The sequence below is a fragment of the Cylas formicarius genome, unplaced genomic scaffold (assembly GCF_029955315.1).
Source record: "Cylas formicarius isolate icCylForm1 unplaced genomic scaffold, icCylForm1.1 PGA_scaffold_2__14_contigs__length_35257938, whole genome shotgun sequence".
NCBI classification, from domain to species: Eukaryota; Metazoa; Arthropoda; class Insecta; order Coleoptera; family Brentidae; genus Cylas; species Cylas formicarius.
Genome location: NW_026844319.1, coordinates 28,825,550 through 28,852,651, shown reverse-complemented (window position 1 = coordinate 28,852,651; position 27,102 = coordinate 28,825,550). Strand labels below are relative to the sequence as shown.

General features: G+C 36.4%; 1 protein-coding gene across 3 annotated transcripts in view; it reads right to left on the bottom strand.

The window, feature by feature from the left end:
* LOC132698240 (DNA-binding protein D-ETS-3) overlaps positions 1-27,102 on the bottom strand; it is a 100,013-nt gene that overhangs the window by 6,001 nt on the left and 66,910 nt on the right. For all 3 annotated transcript variants that reach the window (XM_060664201.1, XM_060664200.1, XM_060664202.1), the window contains 4 exons: positions 23,877-23,948; positions 15,135-15,182; positions 6,220-6,409; positions 1,556-1,767 (listed from right to left, as the gene is read on the bottom strand). In XM_060664201.1, coding sequence (XP_060520184.1) covers positions 1,556-1,767; positions 6,220-6,409; positions 15,135-15,182; positions 23,877-23,948 — 522 coding nt within the window. The remainder of the gene's footprint in view (positions 1-1,555; positions 1,768-6,219; positions 6,410-15,134; positions 15,183-23,876; positions 23,949-27,102) is intronic.

Here is a 27,102-nt window from a genome sequence, read left to right as displayed (position 1 = left end):
CGGGGGCCTCTTCGGTTAACACGTCCCATTAATGACGTAACGCGCTGATTGCTCATTGTTTCGGCCGCCCCCGAGGGCCGTGGCGGCCCGATCATTACCCGTCATTTAACCGGGGGCCCCTCCCAAATAAGGATATTGTTACAAACTACCCCTGCGTCGCGAACACTAATGGACATTCGGACGTCCAGATTTCCATCCCGCGGGAGTTTTTATTGCCCCCTGATTCGAATTACTCGCGAATCTATTGTGCCGCACGACTTATTTATCTGCCCGACTAATGGGGTTATTTATTGGCATGGGTTACGGTTTAATACCCCCAGTATTAAGTAATAATCGTTATTAGGAGAACATTAGTATTATCGAGAGGTAAAACGTGTGGTAGAAGCTCGACGACCTTCGACTAGAGATTACTGGATCAACAAAGACGGCAGGACTCTCTTTCGATTTTAAAATGCGTATTTATTTATATCTTCAGTGTACTCCGCAGTACATTTTGAAAATTTGGTGCACATGACGCTAAGAACGCAGATTTTGGTAGTTAAGTTTTTAAAAATGCTAAATTATTTATATACTCAGCGAACTTAGAGACTCATTTTAAAAATTTGGTACTAAACACAGTTAGTTGCATTTTCATTAATCTCTTCAGTGTATTTTGACATATATTTTAAAATTTGGTGCAGATGACAATTTTATGTAAACACAGATTTTGGTTAGTTAACTTTATAAAAATGCATATTTTAAAATTTAGTTAGTTAACTTTTGAAAAATGCGTATTTAATTATATTTTCAGTGTACTTTGAGACATATTGTTAAAATGTGATGCAGGAAACACTCTTTATCTAAACACAGTTATAAATATATATATATATATATATATATATATATATATATATATATATATATATATATATATATATATATATATATATATATATATATATATATATATATATATATATATATATATATATATATATATATATATATATATATATATATATATATATATATATATATATATATATATATATGATGAAACTATATTCCGGGATATCATCCGTTCGCTCGTTGAGTGTTCGAAGTGTTTTCGGAGCGCGAGCATTGAAGATGCCAAGTGAGATTTTGGCGAAACGTCTGCAGGATTCCAGTCGGATGCAAGATTTGCAGGATTCCAGTCGGATGCAGGATTCCAGTCGGAGTTCAACGAGCGAACGGATGATATCCCGGAATATAGTGTCATCATATATATATATATATATATATATATATATATATATATATATATATATATATATATATATATATATATATATATATATAGTCCTATCCCTAAATCGAATAAATAAAAAAGTTTTTCAAAAGCGTTTTCCGCGTCTTCTCGATTTACCCTATATTTTAGGTCAATTTTCATCTTATTTGACGTTTGCACTCGTTCGTCTTCCAAAAGAAAAGAACCTGCAACTACTCATAGTTCAGTGTTTATACTGGGTTCCTAAACATTCAAAATTTTCAGTATAGTAGGGTGGCGAATTCAATTCTCCAAGACAAAACGTACCTGCGGAACTGGGGATGGTCGCGTGCGGACCCATGAAACTCCCGAGTTTCGCGCTGTGGTGATACGAGCTCATGAAGAAGTCGCTTTGATATTTGTAGCTGCTGGGGTCGCTGGAGGCGGGCTGCGTGGCCGCCGCCAACCCCTGGAAGTCGAATTTGTAGGCGTACCGTTTCCCGTGGACTTTGGTCATGATGTTTTTGTCGTAGTAATACCTGCCGATGAAGGAAAACAATTCAATTTCTATTTCAATTTAAGTTACCTCAGCAAACTTTTATTTTCAGGAATATCAACCCAATATTTTGGATATACCCGTTTTAGAATGAAACATTTAGATTAACGATATAAGAAAATACATATTTCGCTTTAGTAAATATTTTTAGTTGTTGTATTTTGCATTTTGTCTATTTTCCGAACATAAAATCGCATATTTTCGACACATTCATTAGTTTATTACTGGGATTTTCCCAACGGATAAGATTAAAAATGAAATGTAAAGTCTGTTCATAGATATAAGAAAGTGACTAAATAATACGAATCAAGGAAAGACTCGGGTAAGCTGTAAGAATGCTTAGAATTTAATTATTTGGGGTTTTGTTAGGAAAGATATTAAACAATATTTATTTATTTCTGTATGTATTTTTATTACTTACATAAAATTATTCATATATTATATCAGTATCACTATCCCTATCATTATTATTATTATTATTTGTTCTATATTATTTGCAATATGAATATACGATTGTTCTGCTTTTTCTATATGTTTAACAAAATTTGCCCAACTTTGTTAAAAACTTCGGTTAGTTGGTGCCAAATATGTTCAATGGGATTAAATATACAGTGGAAGCGCTGTTAAGTGCAAACATTCCCCTTAATAAGGCACAGAACACTAAATTTAAACAGTTTTTAGAAACATTTTGCAACAAAAATGTCCTTGTGAAAGTACATTAAGAAAGTTCCATTTACAAACATGTAATTCAAGACATAAGAAATTATATTAAAATCAGCATCTTGTTGTAGAGGAGACAACAGATGCTTGTGGTCGTTAGGTTGCGAATTTATTTGTTGGTGTTTTGGATGAAAATGTTTCACCAAAACCTTTTTTAATCAGTACAAAACAGTTTGAAAAAAAAACTAACAGTATAGAGATTGTACGATTCGTAAATGAAAGCTTAACTGCTTTTTGGCTTCAGATATACTACTTCCCTTAGTCAGCGTATATGACCAAAGCATATTTGTTAAAGCACGTTTATTAAAAAAATAGAGACCGAACAAATGTCATTGTTAAGAGTCAGTTTCAATAGCAGAAGAGTGCGAACATTTGTTGAAAAAAGTTCCAAGCAGAATTGGGAAAATTATTCTTGATAAATTTAATAGTGTAACAAGAAAAAATGAAGGGTTTCAAAAGTTACTTAAAATTTCAAAAATTTTATCATTAGATGCAACGGTATTGTCAGTTGGTACAATAATAATAATAGATCTGATTGTAAAACTAAATAGTGTTTACCATAAAACTTTAATATAGCTTATTGTATGTAATAATTAAGTTTTATTATTTTTATGTCTAAAAACGATGAATATAATGTTGTAATTTTTTTCGTCGTTTGACTATTCGTTCTTGATTTTCAGTAAACAAAGTGGCCAAGTCCAAATTTTCTAGAATTTAATTTATAACAGTAAATACATTCTTGTTTTATATATTTTTTTAATTTATAGTTCTACGTATAGGAATTATATCACATAACTTTTTAGAAAAAGGAAATTCACACATGGAAGCAGCTTCGATGCATAGTGCAATAAAACGAGCCAAAAGGTATATCCCAATCTTTTGCTTAAATGACTGGAAAACAATCATGACAGTGGCACGATCGAAGAGAGGAAAAAATAAAATTTCAAGCGCATGTAATGTTCACCAGCTGACGTACAATGATTTTATCGGTAAACATAAATAAAACCAATATTATGGCAAATGAAAAAGAGAAATTAGAGGTGAGAATACTAATAGAACAAGTTAGTAGGTTTCAGTACTTGCGAATTATGTTCGAAGAAACCAGAGGACAGGACGCAGAATTAAATATTAGAATAGTAAAGGCAAATAAACTAAAATGAAAGTTTACAAAACAATTGACAGGCCAATCCTTACACATGGATATAGTGGCAAGAGCAACATTGGAGCAGCAGAGATGAGATATTTGAGGAGAGTGAAAGGAATAACCGGAACCACAAATTTAGAAATATAAGAGAAGAATTAAAGGTGGAATCCATAGAAGAAGTCATAGAAAAGAAACAACTTGGCTGGTGGGCCATTTACAGAGATTAGGCAGCACCGTACCGGTTAAAAGAGTTTGGCAGAGAAAAATGCAAGGAAAACGTAAAAGAGGAAGACCCAGAGAAACGTGCACATTGCTTAATTTTGAACGCAAGAAAGGTTGAAATAACATCGCCGTCAATGATGATCCTGATATGCTCAAAACGCTCTTAACTGATTATGGCCCAATGGAAGAACGCAGAATCGCCAAGAGCCAAAAAAGCGCGTCAAATTCGATTAAATTAATTGCTTAGTGTTTTCTTTGATTGTAATTATAATGCGCCTGCTCGCTCATCGTAACTTTTTGGCCAGAAACAAAATCACATTCATGCCTCAGCCACCATACTCACTTTACTAGAAAGTGCTTACCAGGAAGATTGGAAAAAACGTATTACATCTGGGAGGGGGATTACTTTGAAAGGAGCAACATAAATTTTGATAAACAAGTAAAAACTTTTTGATAAAACTTAAAAAGCATTTTACTTTTTGAACACACCTCGTATATCCCCTTGAATTGCTATTTTTGTTCGGGTTATTTTAACTACCGCTAGTATGAATCGCGAGTAGAAAATAATAATGAAAACTCCAGCTTGCAAATTTGAGGAAACAAGCTTTAGTTTTTTGTTTTTGTTTAATGTATTTATTACTATTTAATAAAAACAAGTCAAGTGAAATCTGTTAATGGCGATTTTTAAGACAGAGTTCCCCTTGTCTTTAAAATAAAAATCAGTGTTTCTGTTTAGTATCCTTTAGTTTGGTTATTGCGTTTACCCTATAATTGAATATTTTGCGACACCACTTTAAAAGCAATATGTATAGTAAGTATAACGTAATTTTTTAACGTGTGATTGTATAGTTTTCTGTGGTCTGTAATTTTGTTGATTGTCGAAATGTTTTAATACCTTAAAAACAAATTCGCATGATTTCTGTGTAAAGTAGTCAATAATATTAATAATATTAATAATAAAGATAATAATAATATTAATAATAATAATTACCCTTAACCCAAGAGTCTCATTGCTACCGTGAAAACATTCAGTAACGATATTAATATGTTAATAATGGTAATAATAATAATAATTATTATTATTGTATTATCAGGTTAATGTTGTAGATTTCGCAGTTTCAGATGTGTAACTATATTGGTTTGTATTGGTATTAAGTAATATTGTCTTAATATTATGCAATAATTTAAAATATCTCAATAAAGACTATTATTATTATTACCATTAAGAAACTGAATAAGAATCGGGGTAAAAGGTGGGATTAAATGATTAGAATGTAAGGTCTACGCGATGTGTCTACGAGAGAAAAAATCGTCCCCCTTCGAAATGCCATATTTCTATTGGGGTTAGATTTACTGCGATCTTTGATTGTTGACCCCAGTCGGCATATTCTCGACTCGATGCAGTTTGTCATGTGGCGACCCGATCCCCCCCTGTCCCCACCGCCCTACCCATCGGCACGATTGGATTCGATTTTTTAGATTGTCCTTCCAGGTCTATATCGAGAATAAAGTAATAGGCAAGGCTAACGAACGTTCTTCCCAGCCATCAGATGGCTTTGATTTTTAGACGTCATGTCACTTTTCGTTGGTTCGTTGGTATTAGACAATATATTCATTAACCTCAAATTTACTGTATGCAGCAATATATTTTTTTTAAATATACGGTGTCGGCAAGTATAAGCGGTGCAATACAAAAAAAAGTAATCAATAAGAAAGTCGATTAAATTAAAGTTGAAGTGAAATTAACGTATAACCGAAAAAAAAAATAAAAAAAAATACAAAATCACTTTGACTAAAAGGAAATGCGTAAAATAAGAGGAACAAAAATACATTCAAAAAATATTTAAAAAAAATTAAAAAAATATTAAAACAAACACAAATTAAAAAAATAAAAAATTTACAATTTGAATCAAAAAAAGAAAATAATGCAAAATCACTTTCACTAAAAGGGAGTGCTTAAAAGAACACGAACAAACATACATACAAAAAATACTAAATTAAAGACTAGCTAAAAACTTAAGAAGATTAACACTTCCACAAAAGGTGCAAACTCTTTGAGTGTGTTAAATATATCGCTAAAAATTGCTCAGATTTTAATTAAAACTGTTTGTTGACGCACAGAGTTTTAATTTATATAGCGGGAGGTTAAATATGGAATGAGTCCGGCACTGCGCCGTCGACCGTCCAATTTGGTAACGCAGTTACCCGGTGCCTATTTTTTGCCTTGTTTCTGGAACGTGATTGTTCCGATAATAGAAAATTATTTTTACGATTGGCCCGCAGATTGCTTTTTAACAAAGTTATATGTTTAACGTTTAAATGATCCTGCGAGCCGGATCCCGACCTTACCTCAGCGCCCTGGACAGCTTGTCGTAGTTCATGTTGGGTTTGGATTTGCGCTCGCCCCACCTCCTGGCCACTTCGTCGGGGTCGGTCAGCTTGAACTCGCCGTTGGTACCCTCCCACGTGATGCAGGCGGCGTTGGATGAGTCGCTAAGCAGCTCGAGCAGGAACTGCCACAGCTGGATCTGCCCGGAACCTGTGCACCGAGAATCCTTCAAAATTAACCAACTTCCAAACACGTTTTTTTTTCGATAGATGGGTATTCGGGGGTATTCGGGGCAAAGCACGCAAGCATCAGGGGCGGTGCACCCGCTAGAAGGATCGGGCCCCCTGCGGGGCGGCGAGGGGGGCGATTGCAAGTTTTTGAGGTTATGTTGTTGCAGAACCCACTTTGTTTATCTATTCAGGGTGTTCCAAATATAATAGACGAAAAAAAGTTTAAATAGTTAATAAGCAACCCAACAATGACGATTGGTATTCTGAAGATGATCGCTAATAAGTTGAAACGGCGCGCCACAGACCCATACTCATATATATCCTTGAATTTATCTTTGAAAGGATTATTGACCATCTGTAGAAAAAAGTGACGATGAGGAAAATAAAAGAAATCAGGTCATTTAAATTGAAACAACTTTTGTATTTTATTTTTTTTTTGTAACCCCCCTAGGTTTCGAGTACATTACATACACTTTTTTATTTGTTTAATTTATTTGGAGCAATAGACCTTGGTAATTCAACTTACAACTTTTGAGACAGCTTTAACGTTTTACTTTAGTAACTTCATTAACTTCTCTTCAGAGCCAGATATAATGTTTAAAATTCAAGAAACAAAGATTGTTCGAACTTTGTGTTGTGCACAAAGTAAGAATCACCGGAAGCCACTATTTAAAAAAAAAGAAAATACTCATCCTTCCTTCAGTTTTCATTTATCAGTGCAAAAGTAAAGAATTCCGACTTCCACGTCACGTGTGGTATTAAACTGTAAGACAAAATACCGGCAGCTTTCAGGAACATCTGTTCCCCGTTGGAATTTGGAATTTAAAAAAACTGTTAAACACATTTTAACAGAAGAATGCTATTATATCTATAAATATATTTTGAAAGCAACTTTGATAGCGACATGACCCAAGAATTTTTGTTATTATAGACTTCAATTATCGCCTTTTCAATAGGAATTTTCACGTAATTCGTTTTTAACCATTTGCATAGGGTTTAATTGCATGCTACTTTAATCGAAAGTGGACTTCGCCAGGGAGCTGTTAGCTTAACCTAAGTTAGGCTATTAGTCAGTGGACAGTGAGAAAAAGACTGAAGGGAAATAACCTGACCCCAAAAGCAACTGCAGTTGGTCCAAAACTTAATCCAGGACATTGGACTAATGGGTATCTGTTCTGATCCCAGATAAGATCAGAATATGCCTTTTTGGCTGTGTATTGACGACTAGGAAAGCTGCAATGAAGATCGGAGCCCTTATGGGGAGGTTCCTGCACGATATGGAGTGCAATTTCGATGGACTGAAGAACCGACCCTGTTTTCATCCGTGGGGGTGGCAGGTACAGCGAGGATATACCACATGTCGACTACATTGGAGAAGAGTTCATTTTTATGGATCGTTCAAGATTACACTACAGAAGTCGGTTTTCGCGTTATGGGGTGGCTAAAGTGGAGCTAGACTTCGTGCCCCAACGGCTAAGTGGCTGAACATTCCACGAGAAACGAGTAATTTATATATATTATATATATATATATATATATATATATATATATATATATATATATATATATATATATATATATATATATATATATATATATATATATATATATATATATATATATATATATATATATATATATGTTGGATTTATAAATTGCTTTTATTGTTGTATATTGTTATATTGTTATTAAAAGTAAAAATAAAAACAATAACATTGGAAATCAAATTATTATTATAAGTTAGCAGTTTCAAATTGAAATATTTTTTCAACAATTTAATTGAATGTGATTTTACTGAATCGGGTATACTATTAAAAATTACAACAGCGTTATAAGAAAATGATCTGCGGAACAAAGATAAACGATATCGTGGCAATGAGAGGCTGTAGGGGTGCCTTAAAATTGTGCCAAAAAATTGATTGAACATTAGGAAAGTGTAATTTAGCTCGTAAGTAGGGCGGATTGGATGTGCTAATAACTTGGAAAACCATAGGCGCCAAAAAGTACTTAAAAGTGCTGTCAATTTTTAGCCGGTTAAGTTCCTCGATTTTGTGGGAAATCAAATATAACACCAAAGTTTTTATTACAATTTACAATTTTCAAAAGTTTACCGTTAAATTATAAATACATTAATGTTAGGTTTGAGCGAAAAGAACATCACACTGCCTTTTTTAGCATTAAGTTGAAGATTATGCCTAGAAGAATATAGAAATAAGTTATGCAAATCCAAATTGATATAAATTGAAGCAATATCGAATAAATTAGGATCAAAGGAGCAAAAATAGCAGCGTGGCATCAGCAAATGAATGCAAATTGAAATATTCCATAGATGTATAAATATCAGAAATATGAATTAAGAATAATATAGGTCCAAGGACGGAACCTTGCGGTACACCTGATGAATCAGGGAGAAATTCAGAACTTATATTGTCAAGGGCAACTCTGTGGTATCTGTTAGTTAAGTAGTTTTCAAAAAATCAAGCCGAAACATCATCGAACCATTAGTAACTCAAGTTTATGGTCAGGCCGATCAAAGGCTTTGGAGTAATCTAAAGAAATAAGTGCAGTCTCAAGACCCTTATCTAAAGAATATGATATGATATATATGATAAGAAATAACATAATCATAAATTGTACATTTATGATTTCCTCCAAAACTTTTGATAAGGTTGGAAGAATACTGATTGGACGAAGGTCTGGCTGGGATAGTTATTTTTTTCCAATGGTGTGATGAAAGCAAACTTCCAAATGCTAGGAAAATAGCTTAATTCCAAACAGCAATTAATAATATGTATAACTTGTGGCGCGGTAATATGGAGGGTCGTCTGATGCATTGTAACAGGTACACAATCAACACCCGTAGAATTTGACTTAAAATTTTAATTGACCCATTAGTTGCGAGTTTAAATGCAAATGATATATTCGAGCTGAACTTGCGATTTTTATAGAAAGAAGTGGTTTCGGGGCAATTGTTAATATCGCTAAAAACAGAATTAACGTGTTTAGTGTTTAGAATTCCTAGAATCGAAATTGTAAGACTAATATGCAGATTTTTCTTTACACTTGTAACAACGTTCCTTATTTCTTTATAAGCAATGTAGTCGAAATATCACAACGGGCCGATTTCATCGCACGCAACTTTAGTAATTTGAACGGCGGGACAAAAATACAATTCGTGTTAGTGCCGTGCGCCGCCGCCATCCGTCACCACGTCACAATAACGATCGTGTCGCTAATGTCGCCCGGCGTTTACCGGGGACACCTCGTTTTTGAATAATGCCCCGTCGATTTTTGCTAATTAGGGTTACAAAACAAAATGCCGGTCCCGGCGGCGATTTTTCCGAACGATACCGTTGGAATAATTTGCGGGCGGCGACGGCGGCGGCAAGGGGTCGGGGGACGGGGTTCGGCGATTAGAAATTCAAATTTTGTGTCGTTTCGCTTGTAAATGCGCCGACAGAGGAAGGAAACAGACGCATGTTACGTTCCGGAGCCGGTGATTTAGACACGTCCGTTTTGCATATCGCGACGTACGTCGACGTCGCGCGACGTACGTTCTTCGAGCCTACGCGACGGACGTCTAAAGCCGGGTCCACACGGGTAAAGTCTGTTCATAGATATAAGAAAGTGGCTACCTTATACGAATTAAGGAAAGACCCGGACAAGCTCTAAGAATGAAATATGGCCGAACAGGGCCGTACTTTGCTTAGAATTTAATTATTTGGGGTTTTGTTAGGAAAGATACTAAACAATATTTATTTATTTATTTATGTATTTATGTTTAAATCTAAAATAAAATTAGAAATTATTTTTATTCACATAATATATCAGTATCACTATCGTTATCATCGCCTATTCTAATTATTATTTGTTCTATATTATTTGCAGTATGGATATACGATTGTTCTGCTTTTTCTATATGTTTAACAGAATTTGCCCAACTTTGTGGAGGGATGTTAAAAACTTCGGTTTCTATATGTTTGAGGACATTGGAGTCCACACGGGGAAAAACATTGTTACGACGAATGGCAGATTTCAGTTGGTGCCAAACATGTTCAATGGGATTAAATATACAGTGGTAAGGTGGAAGCCTTAAAACTGTATGCCCTAGATTTTTTGCATAATTATTACAGACGTATTCCTTTTGTGGATTCCAGCTTTGTAGAACCTCAATTAATTGCTTTTTGGTATAATCCTCGTAAAAATAAATGTCGTTATTATACATGTAGTTTTGGATTGTTGGTTTTGTGTCACATGAGGATGGGGTTTTAGTCAACTGTCTACTGTGATAACTTGCATTGTTCATTACAATTACGCTGTACGAGGAATGTTTGGAACTAGTTTGTTTTTAAACCAACTTTCAAATAAATCAGCGGTGGTGTCTTCATGGTAATCCAGAGAAGAATCTTTAATATTTTTTGCAGACAGAGAAAGTCCATTTGGAATCCAACCATCTTTAGAGCCAGCATGCATAATAGTTATTGTTTTACCTCTTTTTGATGGCGCGTTTGTTTAACACTTATCAATTGAGTCAACCCAACCCTTTTCCGGGGTATCATAAGTGTCGAACCAGGTTTCGTCCAATATAATTGGCCTTTGTTGTTCTCTGTAAATCCTAATTTTTTCTAGATATTCCACTAGCCATTTCCGAATTCTAAAAGATTCCATGAAAACTTGCCTTTTGTCAATTTTTTTAAATCTAAAACCCATGTGTTGAATACACTACCATAAGGTAGTTTTCTATTATGGACCACAATTTTACCTGAATTTAATTCCGAAATTTTAGGTAATAACCTTGTTGGATTGTATGTTAATGACCACCCATTCAAAAGCAATTGGTCACTTTCCTTTATCCATGAACAGACCCTAACTGAACCTCGTAACGTAACCTGCTCGTTTGAATGAAGGTTTTCCTTATCACAGACTAATTCACACCTTCACACAACAAGCGAGTTATGTCGTCTGTAACGTTTGTAACGTTTGTTGTTAGTGTCATTTTGAGAAAGTTTTATTTATACAATTTTCCGTGTGAAAAGTAGAGGGGATTTTTTGAAACAAATTAGCTTTTGACAAAATTCAAAATGCAAGAAGCCCGTGAAGGAAAATTTTAAAACTAATTTTATGCTAAGTAAATTACTCTAAAAGGTAACTGTACATTGTTGTGAGTCATAATAAAAAAATAACCCAAAAATTATGTCTGTAATTTATTGAGCAATATGTTACAATTTTAGCATAATTTAGGCATGCTGTTGATACTATGCACTAAAGTAACATGTTGTGGTATTACTTGTAAGACACAATCTTGCTCCCACCTGTCCCATTTAAAAAAATAATTTTTCGAGAACTTGCCGGGTGGGCAAAAAAACGGAAAAAAATGTTTTTCGTTATAAGTTATAAGTTTTGTTTTATAGAGCGATAGTGTAACTTAAATTTGATCCATGTAAGACATTGTTATTATATGAAAGGGATTGTCATAACTTTTATTTACTATTGGTTGTCATGCTCTTTTGACATTAAGACTATTAACTATAAATCAAAACCTTATACGAACGCTCTTATTGCAAAGCAATGGTTTAATTTTTTTAGAGTTACGATTGATGCAAAAATTGTAATAAAAACAGAGTAAAGTACTTAACTGAATGATACTTTAGATGTATAAAAACCCTGTTGTTGTTTCATTTCGTTTATTTTAAGCAAACAAACATAGCAATATTTAGTTTTATTCTCCATTAAATATTTTTTTGTTAAATTGTTACTTCATAATTGCTAGTTTAAGGTTATATGAGACAAAAGATGGTTTCTTATGAAACTTATAAAATTTTAATTTTTGCCGCTTTGGGAAGGTTGGGGGGACCTCCGGGTGAAAACTAATCTACGAATATTGTTACACATTTCGCGTGTTCACACGGTGTTATTTTCAATCCCGTGTCGAACACGCACAAGGCCATAAAACTGCCGTAAGTCAATTATCATTAGGTTGGAGCACGTGTAAACCTCGGAGGCCGTTATTTGTGAGAAGGCGGCGGGCATGGAGGGGAGCAAGGGGGCGGTCTGAGGGTGTAGGCCGTGGAACAAAAGGCCAAAATGCCCGCGTTAAAACCAGCTTTTTTGCTCTTTTTAAATCGCGTAAATCTGGCACCTGCCTTTGTTCGTCATTAAGGGGGTGCGTTAATCAATTCAACGTTCACAGATATACAGGGTGGTTTCTAATCGAATGTCAATAATTAAGGGGGCTCCATTTTAAAAAGAAAACTTCATATGTCCTAAGCTTTCACTTTTGAGATACAGGGTGTTGGGGTTTTCAAAAATAAACTTTTTTTTTAATTAAGATATTTTAATGAGGCATTCTTTAGTGTACCACAATTGATGGTGCGCCACTGATTTCTCTTAAAATAAAAATTATTCCTACCATCTCCACTCATTTCGCAATATATTTTTACGAATATATTAACGAAATGTTTAAAAGGCGAGAACGGACAAAAACGTTTATTTTATTGATACATGGAAACAAAATCTTGACAGGTTACAGTAATGTTATTTACAAAACTTCTGGTTTCGGTTAACCTCTGAAGAAGCCAACAGGATGATTGGCGAAATATCAGCGGGAATCTAGAAGTTTTGTAAATAATCAAAATGTAGAAGCACCTAACTGAACTAACAAAACAGACACAGGAAATTCGGTACGCCACTCGTGTATTAAAAAAAGATGGTACCCGGTGGTGTGTGCCAAATTTCATTAAAATATCAAAAATTATTTAAAAAAAAAACATTTTATTTTTGAAAATATTATCACATTGTATCTCAAAAGTTAAGACGTTTGGGACGGACGTATGTTCATATGAGGTTTTCATTTTCAAACGGACCCAAGAATCACCCCTTCTGAGATTCAATTAGAAAACACCCTGTGTAATACACCACAAAAAAAACTGGACAACCCTAATGTAAATTTAACATACCGCAAGTATGACATATAACAAGAAGTAGGTGAATATTATTAACTAATCTAATGATTATGGAAGACTAAACAACAATTTCATGTAACCAGATTTGTTGGATAATCGATCATAACTAGAAGGCTCTGTTTCAGTTGCCATTTTCTTTCACGCGACCAGTCCGTATGTACTGCTAAAATTTTTATATTTTGGGTTTTCACATATTGTACAGGATGTTCGGCATATTCTGTACCACATTCAAAAATGTAATAGATGTCTTAAATGTGTAGCTATCGACTTCAAATTTAGCAGAGAAGTAGAAGTCCACACCCACATCTAAACCGCAGAAACCGAGAGCAATCAAGACCTGCCTAGTATTTTTTTGTTATTTTCTCTTCCAGAAAAAACAAAATTTCTTGAAAACTATTAACTTGATCGTCAGAATTATTTTACGTTCGTTCATTTTGCTATTAAATTAGTAGCCTCAAAATTCGTGAAAAGTAGATCCAATTGGTTTATACAGTGTTATATTTTTTCTCTTTACGGTTTTCGTCTATCACATACATTGTTCGAGATATTTGAAAAATTCCAATTGAATTCCAAAATTCCAATTCCAATGACGTCATTTGCTGTTACGACGTACTGCATGGTTTCAGAAAACAAGCATTTTGGAAAAATTGGAAAAATTCATATAGCAGGAGAAATGGGAGATCCAGGGCTATTACCCCTATTTCGAACATTGTTTGAGGGTGTGTCGTTTATGGGCAAAAAATCTAAATAATGCTAAAAATTTCCGTTTTTGTGAGTAAATTATTGGCGATAAATACAAAACCGATAAAGATGGGATAATTTCATTTGAACAGTATCGTAAACTGCGTCGAGGGAGAGTTTCATACAGGGTTCGCGAAATATTTTAAAAAATATCATTGGAAATTGCTATTAATTTTAAAAATTTTAATCTTTACCAAACTTTGCCATTTGAAGTTCGGCGAGACTTGAAATACACTTTATACAGGGTGTATGCAAAATGAAATTACATCGATTTTGCGAAAGTTCCATAGTGGTCCGCAGGCGCACGATAGAAAAACAATGCGTTGTTCTAGGGCAAAGGGCATTTAAAATAAAGAGCTTCGTGGAGACTTTGTATGCTGCGTACCAGCACAGTACGGTGCAGACGATTCGCACAGCCACGATTTTTCGAAATCAATCCTGTAATTTGCATTCTATGAAATATTTATCAAGGGTGGTCCTTGTCACTGGTCTGTGACCTTGTATATGTTTGACGAAATATATATTCTGCGACTTAGGCAACTCGACATGTTATTTTATTGAATCCAATAGACATTGATTTACGCCTTTTACGGTGTCGTTTTCCGTCTCGGCATATCAGTTATTTCATTCAAAGCTCTGCGTTTACACGGTTTTGCGCTGCAGAAGCCCCAAATAAAAGGTTTGATGATACAAATCTCGGATTCTAAAATAGCGGCAAAGCTAAAAAAAATACGCACTAAAAGTGGAAGGTATTTCAAATGGGAAAAGGTTCATGTCAAAATGTGGTGTTCCGGTACAGTGGCGTAGGGCGAGGTCACGGGAACCGCCCCAATTCGGTAAATCATTCCATACCGACAGGGAATTTTTTTTCTCCATTTATTTGGAACCTGGAGGTTTCGAGGTCGCGCGAATCGCTCAATCCGCCGCTATTATCCGTAATTAGGCCGTTAAAATACGCAATTTTATTCGAATTAAGGGTCGGCGTGCGTGGTTTGGTCTTACCTGAACTCGCTAAACGGCTGCTGGTCGGTCCGAACATTTGATAAGGATCTGGAAAAAGAAAAACGGCGAAATTACACCAAATCGATGATTCGCGTTTTCTAGAAACGCACCCCCCCCCCCCCCAACCCCGGGGGGTGACGACGACGTTATTTTTTGTTCAAATATCGAACGGGAGGCGCGACTGACGGTCATCCGTGGGCTTTTACCGAATCAATGTTAAATCCAAGACGATGTTTGCCAAACAAAACCGTGCATTACGCCAAGTAGGCTCTGGGCAAACAAGGGGGGGGCGACGCGCGTCCGTGTTCAAATAAAGAAGCAATTTAGTCATATACGTGAACACCGCCGTGACCCTATCCCCGTCGTTTCTACGCGTCTCCGTATGTGTGTGTGTGTGTGTCCATTTATTAAGAAAAGACCCTCGTCGTGTCATTAGGTGCAAGACGAAATTAAGTTTCCACCGTCGGGAAGCTTCCCGGCGTTGCCACGTCGTCGTATTTGTCGCGAGCATCGGGAAAAAAAGCGCAAAACGGCAACGTCGAGAGTTTTCTAGTCTGTGCAATTTTTAACTCTTTGGACGCTGCATAATGATAATAATAAACATAAATGATATCTTGGAACCGAGATATATGCAGACTATCATAAGATTTCAGACCTAAGATTTATTTGCCGACTATTTTTAGACCATGTATAGTGACAGGAACCGTCAGCGTTTCACACTTGAACAAGTCGATATCATATATTTACGAGAAACTGTTGACTCTAGATAAAAAGGACCCGGTTCATACTTTCTAGATCACTTTATATTATCTTTAACCACTTTTTAAAAACGGGAACTTTTCCAACTTACTGGAAATCAAGCTTCATTACCCTTATCCTAAAATCCGGCGATAACTCGCAAGTGTTCTAAAGTGTTCTAAAGTTTAGTCTGCGGCTATTTATCTGCTGGCCTGAAAGGTTGCTTTATCCTCCCGAAACATTGGAATCCAAGCTTCCAAAACTTATGGAATGGTTAACATGGTACCTTACTAAAAGAGTGTAGATTGTGCGCGTCCAGGGATTCCGATCCACCGAAATTAAAGTGCCTTCTGGTGTTCCACAAGGATCGTTCCCGGCACCCCTACTCTTCGATGTCTATGTGAATGATATTGCCTCATATTTTCATTATTATTAGCTTACGACCTAAAATCCTATATGACTATAAAACTACAATCCGATTTACATCACCTATCGCTATGGTGCGATTTTAATGGAATAGAACTAAATATTAATAAATGCCATTTATGCTTTTATGTTATACTTATAACATAATAGAGTCACCGTTGTTGCAGGCGTAATAAGGGATCTTGGAGTGTTATTTAGCGTTGTACAGTGAACTTCTAGAGTATTCCCTTTCTCAGATTACTGTTTTGCTTCCTCGTGCGTTCACACGTGGATTATTGTTCCTGTGTGTGGTCACCTTCGTATAACGTCCACATGTAGGCCATAGAAAGAGTACGGCATAGGTTGCTGCGGTATTTAAGGAGTACCAAGGACTTCAGGACGTCGATTACTCGGAATTGAAAATCTATCCAGATTCGTCGCATGCATAGGGATCTCACCATTTTTTATATTGTACTGCAATCAAATTCTCATGGACCTGACCTGTTATATAAGATTGGGCTTCGCGTTCCCCCTCCACCCCCCGCCAGACCAAAGTAAACCACTTCTTCCAGGTAGAGTTCCATCGTACTATCTATGGGCAGAGTTCTTTTCTTACTGGGTCAGTCACACTAGCAAATCGCTTTTCGGACCAACTTGACTGCTCCCAGAGTACAGTAAGTTGGAGAGAGATTTCCAATTCCAAGTAATCGCTACATCGCTACAACAAGGTGTGTGTAAGTCAATTTAATATCAAGATCCCTAATTACAGAGGCCTGCAATAACCGATGACCCTTTTATGTTACACGTATAATGGGGTATATGGGGTTTCTGCTCCTGATTGCACCATAGCGATAAGTGATCTAAATCGGATTGGAGTTTTATCCAGTCGTCAGCTTTTTGGTTAGTTAGTATGATGACAATATCATTCACACAGACATTGAAGAGTAGGGGTCCCAGGTGTGATCCCTGCGGAACACCAGAGGGCACTTTAATTTCGGTGGATTGGAAGCTCTGGACGCGCACAATCCGCACTCTTTCAGTAAGGCACATTCCAAAAGTTTTCATTGGATTTTTGACGGCGTATTTCTTAAAAAAATTCGATATGTGGGCAGTAATGTTTTGAATGTAAAAAATGACACAGTAGTTTTTATATGTTAATGTTTTATTGTTATTATTGGTCAATAAAAGTATGCTAGTGGGCTTTTTATTTAACTATTTATAACTGCTTCCGAAATTTGAAACAAATACTACAACGGGCTTTTTCCACCCTCCATTATTGTATTACATCGCATCCCCCGACTCCCTTATGGCGCCTAATAAGCTGACGACAAAAGCCCTTTTCTGATAATTACCTGATTATGAACGTTCGAGGTCCCCCTCTCGATCCCGAACAATCAATTTTTATTGTGTTTGTTCTTTTTTGACCCCCCGTTGATCGTCCGATTGCGTCCGATTGTCTTTGGTCGGGGGAGTGCATTGTTTTAGGGAGGAATTCCTCCCCCTCACCCCCAAGGTGTCGGCTACGTCGAAAGATGACGGGAATAAAAAAAATACAAAAGAATTATAGCGCTGGGGGTGACTCTGATTCGTTTTCGGAAACGTCTTCTAGTGTTCCATTTTATAGGTACTGTATGTATCTTTTTGGTTTGTCTATTTGAATTATTAATATTATTACTACTTTTATTATTATTGAATTGTGCCGAGGCCCTGTGAAGGACAGTTCGTGAGTTAGGAGGGAGTGTAGAGGAGACGGACTGCCGGGACATAACGAATCAGCCTTCCAACACCCACTTCCAGAATGTTGATACTAAAGAAAAGAATAAATAAGAACTAAAAGCTCAGATTTTCACGAAATTATATATTCTGACATGACAATTGTTTCGAGAACACCGTGTCTTTATCAAATGTCAACTGTATGTATGTATACATTTGATAAAGACACGGTGTTGGCGAAACAATTGTTATGTCAAAATCTATAATTTCGTGAAAATCTGAACTTTTAGTTCTTATTTATTTTGATAAATGGATTTTCATCAAGTAAAAGCCACCTCAGTTCAATATTGATACTATTTCCTGTGTCCACTCCCAGAATTTCCTTTCGGAGTTCGCTGAGTGGTTCACAGTCGACAAGTACATGCAGAGGAGTCTTCATCAGCTGCGTTGCACATTGGACATAATATATCTTGTGAGATGTCAATGTTCCTAAGATGCTTTCTTATTGACCAGTGTCCAGTTAGTCAGTCTCAGCTGATTCCTGTCGAACCCGATAAGGCTGGAAGCAAGAGTCCTGGACGGCCCCTGAAAGAGGGCTTTAGTGTGTCTCTTCAGCCTCAATCCACATATCGAGAAATCTATTGCTAGGTTTAGGACAGATAGGTAGTGTACTTGTGTGACAAGCTCCACTTTTTGCTAGCCTATCTGTCCTCCCGATCCCTGGGATTCCACAGTGTTCTGCGACCCAGACGAGTGGGACGTGATTTGCCTTAGCAAGCCTGTCAAGCATCTCAATGCAATCTCGGATCATCGTTGAGGTGATTTCGACTGACATGAGCTACTTGAGGGCTGCACGGCTGTCGCAGATATTTATTTGTTCCTGCAATTTAGGCCGACAATATGTCGGGCACAGTCCCAAGTCGCATAAATTTCTGCTTGGAAGATGGTGGTCATGTGTCCCAGTTTTAGAGTTTTTTCTGTTTTTGGTCCATCCCACCAGTATGCTGCTCCTGTTCCTTTCTGTGTCTTGGACCCGTCTGTGTGATGAGCCCCTTCGGTTTCAGGAGGCTTGGGGAATTATCTGCCCAATCCTGCCTATTTAGGAAGATTACTCTAAAGTTGGTTTTAAAGTGGTAGCTCTTGGAGCTGCGATCACTACCTAGAGTCAGAACTTCTCCAGATTCTTGTCCCTAAGTATGTCTGCATGTCCATAAACCGCGTTCCTTCAAAATCCATTGAAGTGCAGTCTCGTGGCAGTTTTTTCAGCCGACGCTTTAGCATTTAGAGATGGGGCCTTAACATTTAGTATAGCTCCCATGGCCAGGGTGGGCGTAGTTTTCATAGCCCCTGTTATACCCAGCATCGCACGTCTATAGACTGTGTTTAATGCTTTGATGTTGGTTTGCACCTCTCTGGAGAAACTTAATACTGTTTTAAAAATACAAGAAGTGTACAAACGTGAATTTTCTCATCTTTGTGAAGAGCACGTCTCAGTCAGCAGTCTTATTGTGGTTAACCTTCAAGGATCTGGATATGCACCATTCCTCAATAAGATCCAGAGCATGTTGCATCTTCCTTCTCATTTTTTTGAGTTGTTGCCTTTGATTAGTAGGGCTACATCGTCGACGAACACTCCTAACCCTTCCAACTCCACCAAAAGTTCATCCACGTGAATGAAGAAGATACGCCGCTTTGTGGACAGCCTTTCCTCACGTTTCCGTTAAGCTCTGTAGTCACCGTTCTATTGCTTATCATGAATTGGATATACTTTGTTATAGAGCTTTCTATACCAAAGCTTATCGCTGATTCGCAAATAGAGTCAAAAGGAGTATGGTGAAAGGCCCCTTCGATATCGATGAATACACCCAAAACCGCACTTTTGCCGTGGAAGGCTCCTTCGATGTATTTTACTACATCGTGGAGAGCCGTTATTGTTATTATTAATATAATTGTTATCATTATTGTTATTATAATTATTCTTATTGTTATTATTATACGTGAAGTGACTGTACAACCAAGAAGTATAGTTCTACGCGACGTTTAAATCGCCACAAAGGGGTATTAAAAATAGCCGCCTAGCAAGTGCGAGTAGGAAAGAGAGACAGGCTGGGGTCTAAAATAACAATTAAGGGCGAAAAATAAACCTCTTGCCCCGTGCGTATGCCGTCACGATAAAGGTGAGTTATATCGGGGTCAAGCGTTGCACGCCACTCTTTCGTATACGGGGGCCCTCGATGATTGTCTGGCCGGTGGTAATTCACGAGCCCTTATCCGACCTAAAGATCTGACGTGGACGGTCGGAACGTTTGCCGTGATTCACCGGCACTATTAAAAAGTCAAATCCGGCCCCCTCACCCGTGACGGCAGGTGCGGCGCGGGGGAGATGACGATTTCATTTGTACGGTTGTCGGAGCTTAGAACCAAAAGGCTTGTACCTCAAAATTTATTCTTCGTTTTTAAATTTCCAATACTTTTTTGAATAAAATTTCGAAGATTGCAATCCTAGGCTTCTTATTTATCTTTTTTTTTTAATATTATTCATCTATAATACTGTAAAAATAAAAGCCCGAAATGGCACTGAGTGTAAAATAAATTTGAGTTCCAAAATCATATCGACTCCATGTCGTTACGCCGCGGACCAACATTTAATTTTAGTGATACAGGGTGTCCCAAAATTGTCCTCCCCGACATCAGCTTTGTTATTTTCAATCGAACACCGGCATTTTTTGAATCCTTGGTTAAAATAAAGGTCACTTTATTTTTACAAAACTTGGGGATTCCTCCTGCGTCGGTTTTTGCTGAGTCGAACTTGCTGACGTTTCGCCAATCATCCTGTTGGCCTCTTCAGAGCTTGACTGAAACTGGCTCGCATTTTACTCTGTACTTATATATGGTTTGAGGGGGCGGAGCTCACAAACATATGTTAGGGTTTACAGAGTTTAAAGTCTACTAAGGATTCTTGACCATGGGGCCAAATAACAAAAGTATCATTGACGTAGCGTTTCCTTAATTTTGGTTTTAGATGAAAGGTGTCGAGAGCTTTCTTCTCAAAGGCTTCCATAAACTTATTCACTATGACTGGTGATAGTGGAGAGCCCATAGATTTTTTGTTCAAAAATTTGACCGTTATATGAAAAATATGTTCCTGACAAGCATTTTTCAGTTAAGGTGAGATGGTTTGGTTCCAGATTCTCGGATTTTAATATAACTTAAATGATGTTGAGGGTTTCAGGAATTGGAACTTTGGTAAGGAGGGATTCTACGTCGAAGCTAACTAGAATACCTTGTGTATTTAATGTAATGCTTTTTAATTGTTCAATGAAATGATAAGAATTAAGTACGAAGCTGTCAGTTTTCCCTCTAAAGGGTTTTAAAAAGGAAGCTAGATGTTTGGTTAGAATATGTTCGTGCTGGCAATAGGTCGAAAAAAAGTCCTATAAAGAATAGTTACTCACTTGTTCATAAGTTATCGTATAGAAAACATACAGGGCGCTTCAAACAGTGCCGGCAAAATATTCAAATTTTAGCGGGGGGAAGTCGGATTTATTCGTTAAATGGCCGCTAGCATTATTTTCGCGTTTGCGAGTGATGGTTATCGCGGGTATATGATAATGACGGGAACAAAAAATAAAGAAACTACATTCCCGCGTCCGGGTAAACACGAATTCTCCCCCACCCCCCCGGCCAAAATCATTACGGCCGCTTTTCTATTTCTGGGAAAGTTAATTTTCTCATTTATATACATGCAACCTTATATACATTGTTACACGCGTAGCTCTATCGTGCCTCCAAACGGGTCCGAATTTCCGCTACCGAAAACGTTTATTAACCTTAAAATTTTGCAATAACTTCTTTCTCAATGTGAGAGAGTAAAAAAAAATGTAAAAAGAGACGTTACATAGAAACGTCATTGCAAAAGACGCCATTGAGCTCAGAGACAGTGGTTCAGTCGTCAAAGATGACAGTGAAATGGCTGAGACTTTTGATATCTCGATTGTTGTCAGTCGGTTGAATAAACATTTTGATGAAGATCTCTCCGGTTGTTGTACTACAGGCAAAATTATATATAAAAAAATGTATAATTTATAAATTTATAAACAAAGAACTTGACAATTATTAACTTTTTAAATGGAAATACGAAAAACAACAAAAACAAACAGAAATGTCAAAGTTTGTTTATACCCTAACGCGTGTTGATGTCAAACTTTGATGCTCAACGTTATTGAAAAAATTAACGAACTCTTTTTAGTTAACTTTTTGTTTTATAGATTTATTTATTGAAATTTTCTACCTTGTTTAGTTTCCCTATATATTTTAATTATTTATTTTTGTTATTAGGTATTTTCAATCCAGTTAAATAATTAATTCTGAAGTTTTATTAAATCTGTTAAAGTGTGTCGATTTTTTTTAAAACTTCCACCTATTATTGAACGCCCTGTATTATTAGCAATAGATTTTATTCGTATATCTGGAGTGTTATACTTTAAAAGAAGTAGGAGCATGTCTTTGCTGTTTAAAAAATACCTAATGTTGTCAACAAGTGTGGCCAGCTTTAAATTTATACGGGTGTTAAACTTCGAATATATTTAAAAGTTGTTTTTTATTCTTGAATTGATATCTGAATAAAAATATAGAAAATCTTGATATTTTGTTAATTACATTCGCCAAAACGGCACCACCTATTTGGGACACCCTGTATAAGGTGAGGCCACAACTATGCAAATTTTAAATTTCTTAAGAAAGTGACATTTATTTTAACCAGGAATTCCCAAAATTTTGAATTATATAGGGTGGTGTATTTAAAATAACAAAGTTGATGTAGAAGGGACACTTTTGGGACACCCTGTATCAACAAAATTATAGTATTTCAAGTCTTCACGAGAGTCCAAGAAACTTTTGTACGGAACTTTTTTTCGGATGCCCGGGTTTCCGGATCGTTTTAAATCGTTAAAATTTTTGTAAACTTGTGCTTTAATTTAGAATTTTTTATATTTATTTTTTTCAAAATAAATAAGAACTAAAAGTTCAGATCTTCACGAAATTATATATTTGGACATGACAATTGTTTCGACAACACCGTGTCTTTATCAAAAATCACATTTGACAAAGACACGGTGTTGTCGAAACAATTGTCATGTCCAAATATATAATTTCGTGAAAATCTGAACTTTTAGTTCTTATTTATTTGATCAGTTCAATTTATTTTTTTCTTTGCTTCTTGATTTGCCCAACGCATGTGTTTGTCATTTATATGGATCAATAAAGCATCATCATCATCATCATCATCGTTAAACAAGTTCATTGATCGATTGATTGATTATGATTAGTTCCAGGAGAGGGCACTTCTGACCTCGCACGAAGCGACTGATATTTTAAATATTCTTCTTCTTTAAAATGTTGAGTAGCTCGCTGTCCTTGTTAAGGTGGCCAAGAACCTCTTTACCTATCACCCGGGATCTTCATCGCGTTTAGGTCTCAACGGACCACAGAGCAATGGTTTTGGCGAAATAATTTTTGAACGGTTCGAGCTACGGGCCCCGATCCGATGTCGGCATCCATATTTTTTTAGCGATTTTCGAGTGTTTTTTCACCATCGCTGTGAAACATAATAAGTGTTTCAGTTTATTTTATATGGACATATAGCCCGTATGAACGGCAAAAACTTTTCTATATAAGATTTTCCCATATTGTACATTGTTGATTTTTTTTGGGTCATTTTGGGTTCCAAAAAAATATTTTCTGGTAGGCCATTGACATTGTAAAAATTGATATACCAGGAGTATAGAGAAATATAGAGAGTGTGTCGTTTTTTTGTAAAAATATCAAAAGATCCCGTAATTTTTCGTTTTTTTTGGTGATTTTGGTTTAAATAGTATCGTTTCTTACCCGGTTGTCGAAGATGGCTGTGGGGATCGAGCGAAGCCTTCGTCATACTTGAAAGCGTGTTGGCACTGTAACCTGCAAAATGACATTTTTGTAACATTCCAAAAATAAAAGTCCAGTACTTTTTAGAGAGTCTTGTTAAATGTTGATAATTGATTGGGTTATTTTTGGCTCAATTTTAAAAAGAACACTATATATTAACGCATGTCCTAAACGTCTTAACTTTTGAGATACAGTGTGGTAAACTTTAACGTTCCCCTAATTCACGTTACCCTGTATCTCTTACCGTTGCAGAGATCCTAATGGTGAGAATCGAATTTGAAAGACCCGGTGTATGTAATATTAAAAATCACTCTAAAGGAATTTATGTTGGAAAATTATTGTTATTATAAAAAGAAATTGTTAACAATTTCTATTTTGATGAATACGTAATAGTAACATTAAAACGTATTGTCTACCAACTGCAGTTTTATATTTAGTTATTTTACCACTTCTGGTATCTTATTCTCCAGTTTTTACAAAAACTTCTCGCTTTTTGCTGAGTAGGACTTGCTGACGTTTCGGCAATCATCCTGTTGGCAAGAAAATGATTCAAGATACCTTTACAATCAACTGTAAAAAGATCTATTATTAAGGCTTCTGCTCTATCAGACTCCGAAAAGTCTGTCACCCTCATGACTCTAAAATCCCTCGTCTCTATGGACTCTTATTATTACTTATTAAAACCCTTTACAGGAAAAACTGATAGTTTCATAAGTAATTCCTTTCACTTAATCGAACAATTAAAAAGCATTACATTAGATACACGAGACATGCTGGTTAGTTTCGACGTAGAATCTCTCTTTACTAAAGTCCCTATTCCTGAAACTCTCAACATCATTTCGAATATATTAAAATCCGAGAATCTGAAAGCAAACATTTTCACCGTAATTAAAAAAAGCTTGTCTGGGACATATTTCTCATATAACGATCAAATTTTTGAACAAACAAGCTATGGGTTCTCCACTATCACCAGTCACCGCGAATATATTTATGGAAACCTTTCATCTAAAACCAAAATAATGAAAACGTCGATGATACTTTTGTTATTTGGCCTCATGGTCAAGAAACCCTAGTAGATTTTCTTAGACATTTAAACTCCATACATACGTTTTACCATTGAATAACCTCCCATTCTTAGATATTCATATCAATGAAAAATCAGGGTTCACTGTGTAATTGGAAGAACAACCATCCAAGGATAGAGATTTTAAGAGGATTACATTTTTAAGCTGGTGTAAGCAAGAAAAAGCAGGTCCCAACAATCAATTTTATTTTGTTTGTACTGATGATATTTGAAAATGGTACAATCGGTCTTGGCAAGATATTAATATAAAAACTGCAAAAAAAAACTAAAGTTCATGCGAACCATATGTAAAATTTCTGTGGGAAACTTAAATTGTTAATGTCCGTTTACTAACCGACTAGTCCATTAGAATTTAATTGTAGCTCGCAGTTCGCAGTATTTAAATTGTCTGATATATTGCATAACATTTTTCTGTGTATTAGTTTTTGCGTACTTTTTTACAAAACAAGACGAATATATTAACTGACATGACCGTCAGAATTGACAAACGTCAAAATTCAAACCGTGCGGTAAAACATCCGATTGCTCCCAAACCCGTGCGGTAAAATCGCGGAAATGTCCGAAGTGGCTCGGATCCGTGGGAAACGAAACTGACGCGGTAAAGTGACGCTTCCCGCACGCTAGATCGGTGCGTAATTAGGTATTACACACGGAAGCAGAAAAAATAATTATCGCGCGCCAGATTGTAAAAACTGACATCGGTGCGTCGCGGCGCTCCGGTCGGGCGGCGGTCGCTGCCAATTTAGAGGGGGCGGCGGCGCGAAAAGTGGCCCCAGGCCCACCGGAAGGCCTCCCCCCTCAACCCCGTCGCGGTCACCAGATGACATTTCCAACCGGCGCTTTGACTGCCATTATTAAGTTTGCGTTGTAAACCAAACGCCCGGGGCTTCTCGACGCTATCTCTCGCAATATTGCGTATGACAGTTCGGTTATTATAAACGCCGGCGTTGAAAAGCGCGCGGCCGTGTGTGTGTGTGCATGTTATCTCGTCGTGTTTATTAAGGGAGGGGGAGGATTTGGATGTTATTGTTCGGGTGCGCGCTGGCGACGGTATCAGTGGCAGACCGAAAAAAAAACGGTGGACTGAGACTCTGTATCATATATGCGAAGGGAAACCGTCGTTATATACCAAGGTTATTCCCTAAGCGTTTCTCTAGACTTCTCGGCTATCATTCGCCAAGATTTGTTTCGTCGGACGGGCACAAAAAAATGATGAAGAAAATCCCAACCTAACCAAAAATCGTTTTTTATTTCGGTTAACTGATATTTGTTACTTCGTTTTTGCACATTTAATTTAATTTAATTAAAATTAGCATAAAATGTAGAATAGAAGTACCGCATTACAGGTGGGAATTTGTTACTTTCGAAAATCGATGAAATCGATTTTTTCGAAAGTATCTGCGCTCGTATAAAAATTTTATATCTCTCTATGGGATCGTCGTTGGTACAGAAACGATCACCGTCGAAAAAAATTTTTTTTTGTCTGTCCGTTCTCGTCTTTTGGATTTTCCCGAATAACTTTCGAACCTTTTTAACCCTCCATGAGATACATAAGCTTGTAAGAAATGGCACTGATCCGACACCGGTATCCATCTTTTTTTCGCGATTTTCGACTGTTTTTTGGACCTCGCTATGAAATACGATAAGTGTCCGAAATTTGAAGCGATCGACTTCATGTTTGGCACATATATGCTTTGCCCAGTGTCGGAACCTATTGCAAATGGGGGGGCTGCGGGTTGGGGAAGTATTTAAAAAAAAAGACCATTTTTTCAAAGACCGAAAAAATTTTTGAACCAGAAGACGCAGAGGAAACGACTCCATAAACTTTTATTCTTGACAATTTTTCAAAAATATACAGGGTGCGCCGCAAATTCAAAAAAACTGAAAAATCGATCCCCCTATTATTGAAAATTGGCAATAATTTCGAATCTAGTTTTTTGAAAACCATCTACTCCATTGGAAAAATTCGGATACCAGGAAACTAAACCATTTCGAACATTGTTGGAATTATAATTTCCGCTTTTGTGGGTGAATTATTGACATACATGAGAGAAAGTTTGAGGTTTCGTCTATAATACAGGCGACGCAAGATTGTTATGTTCG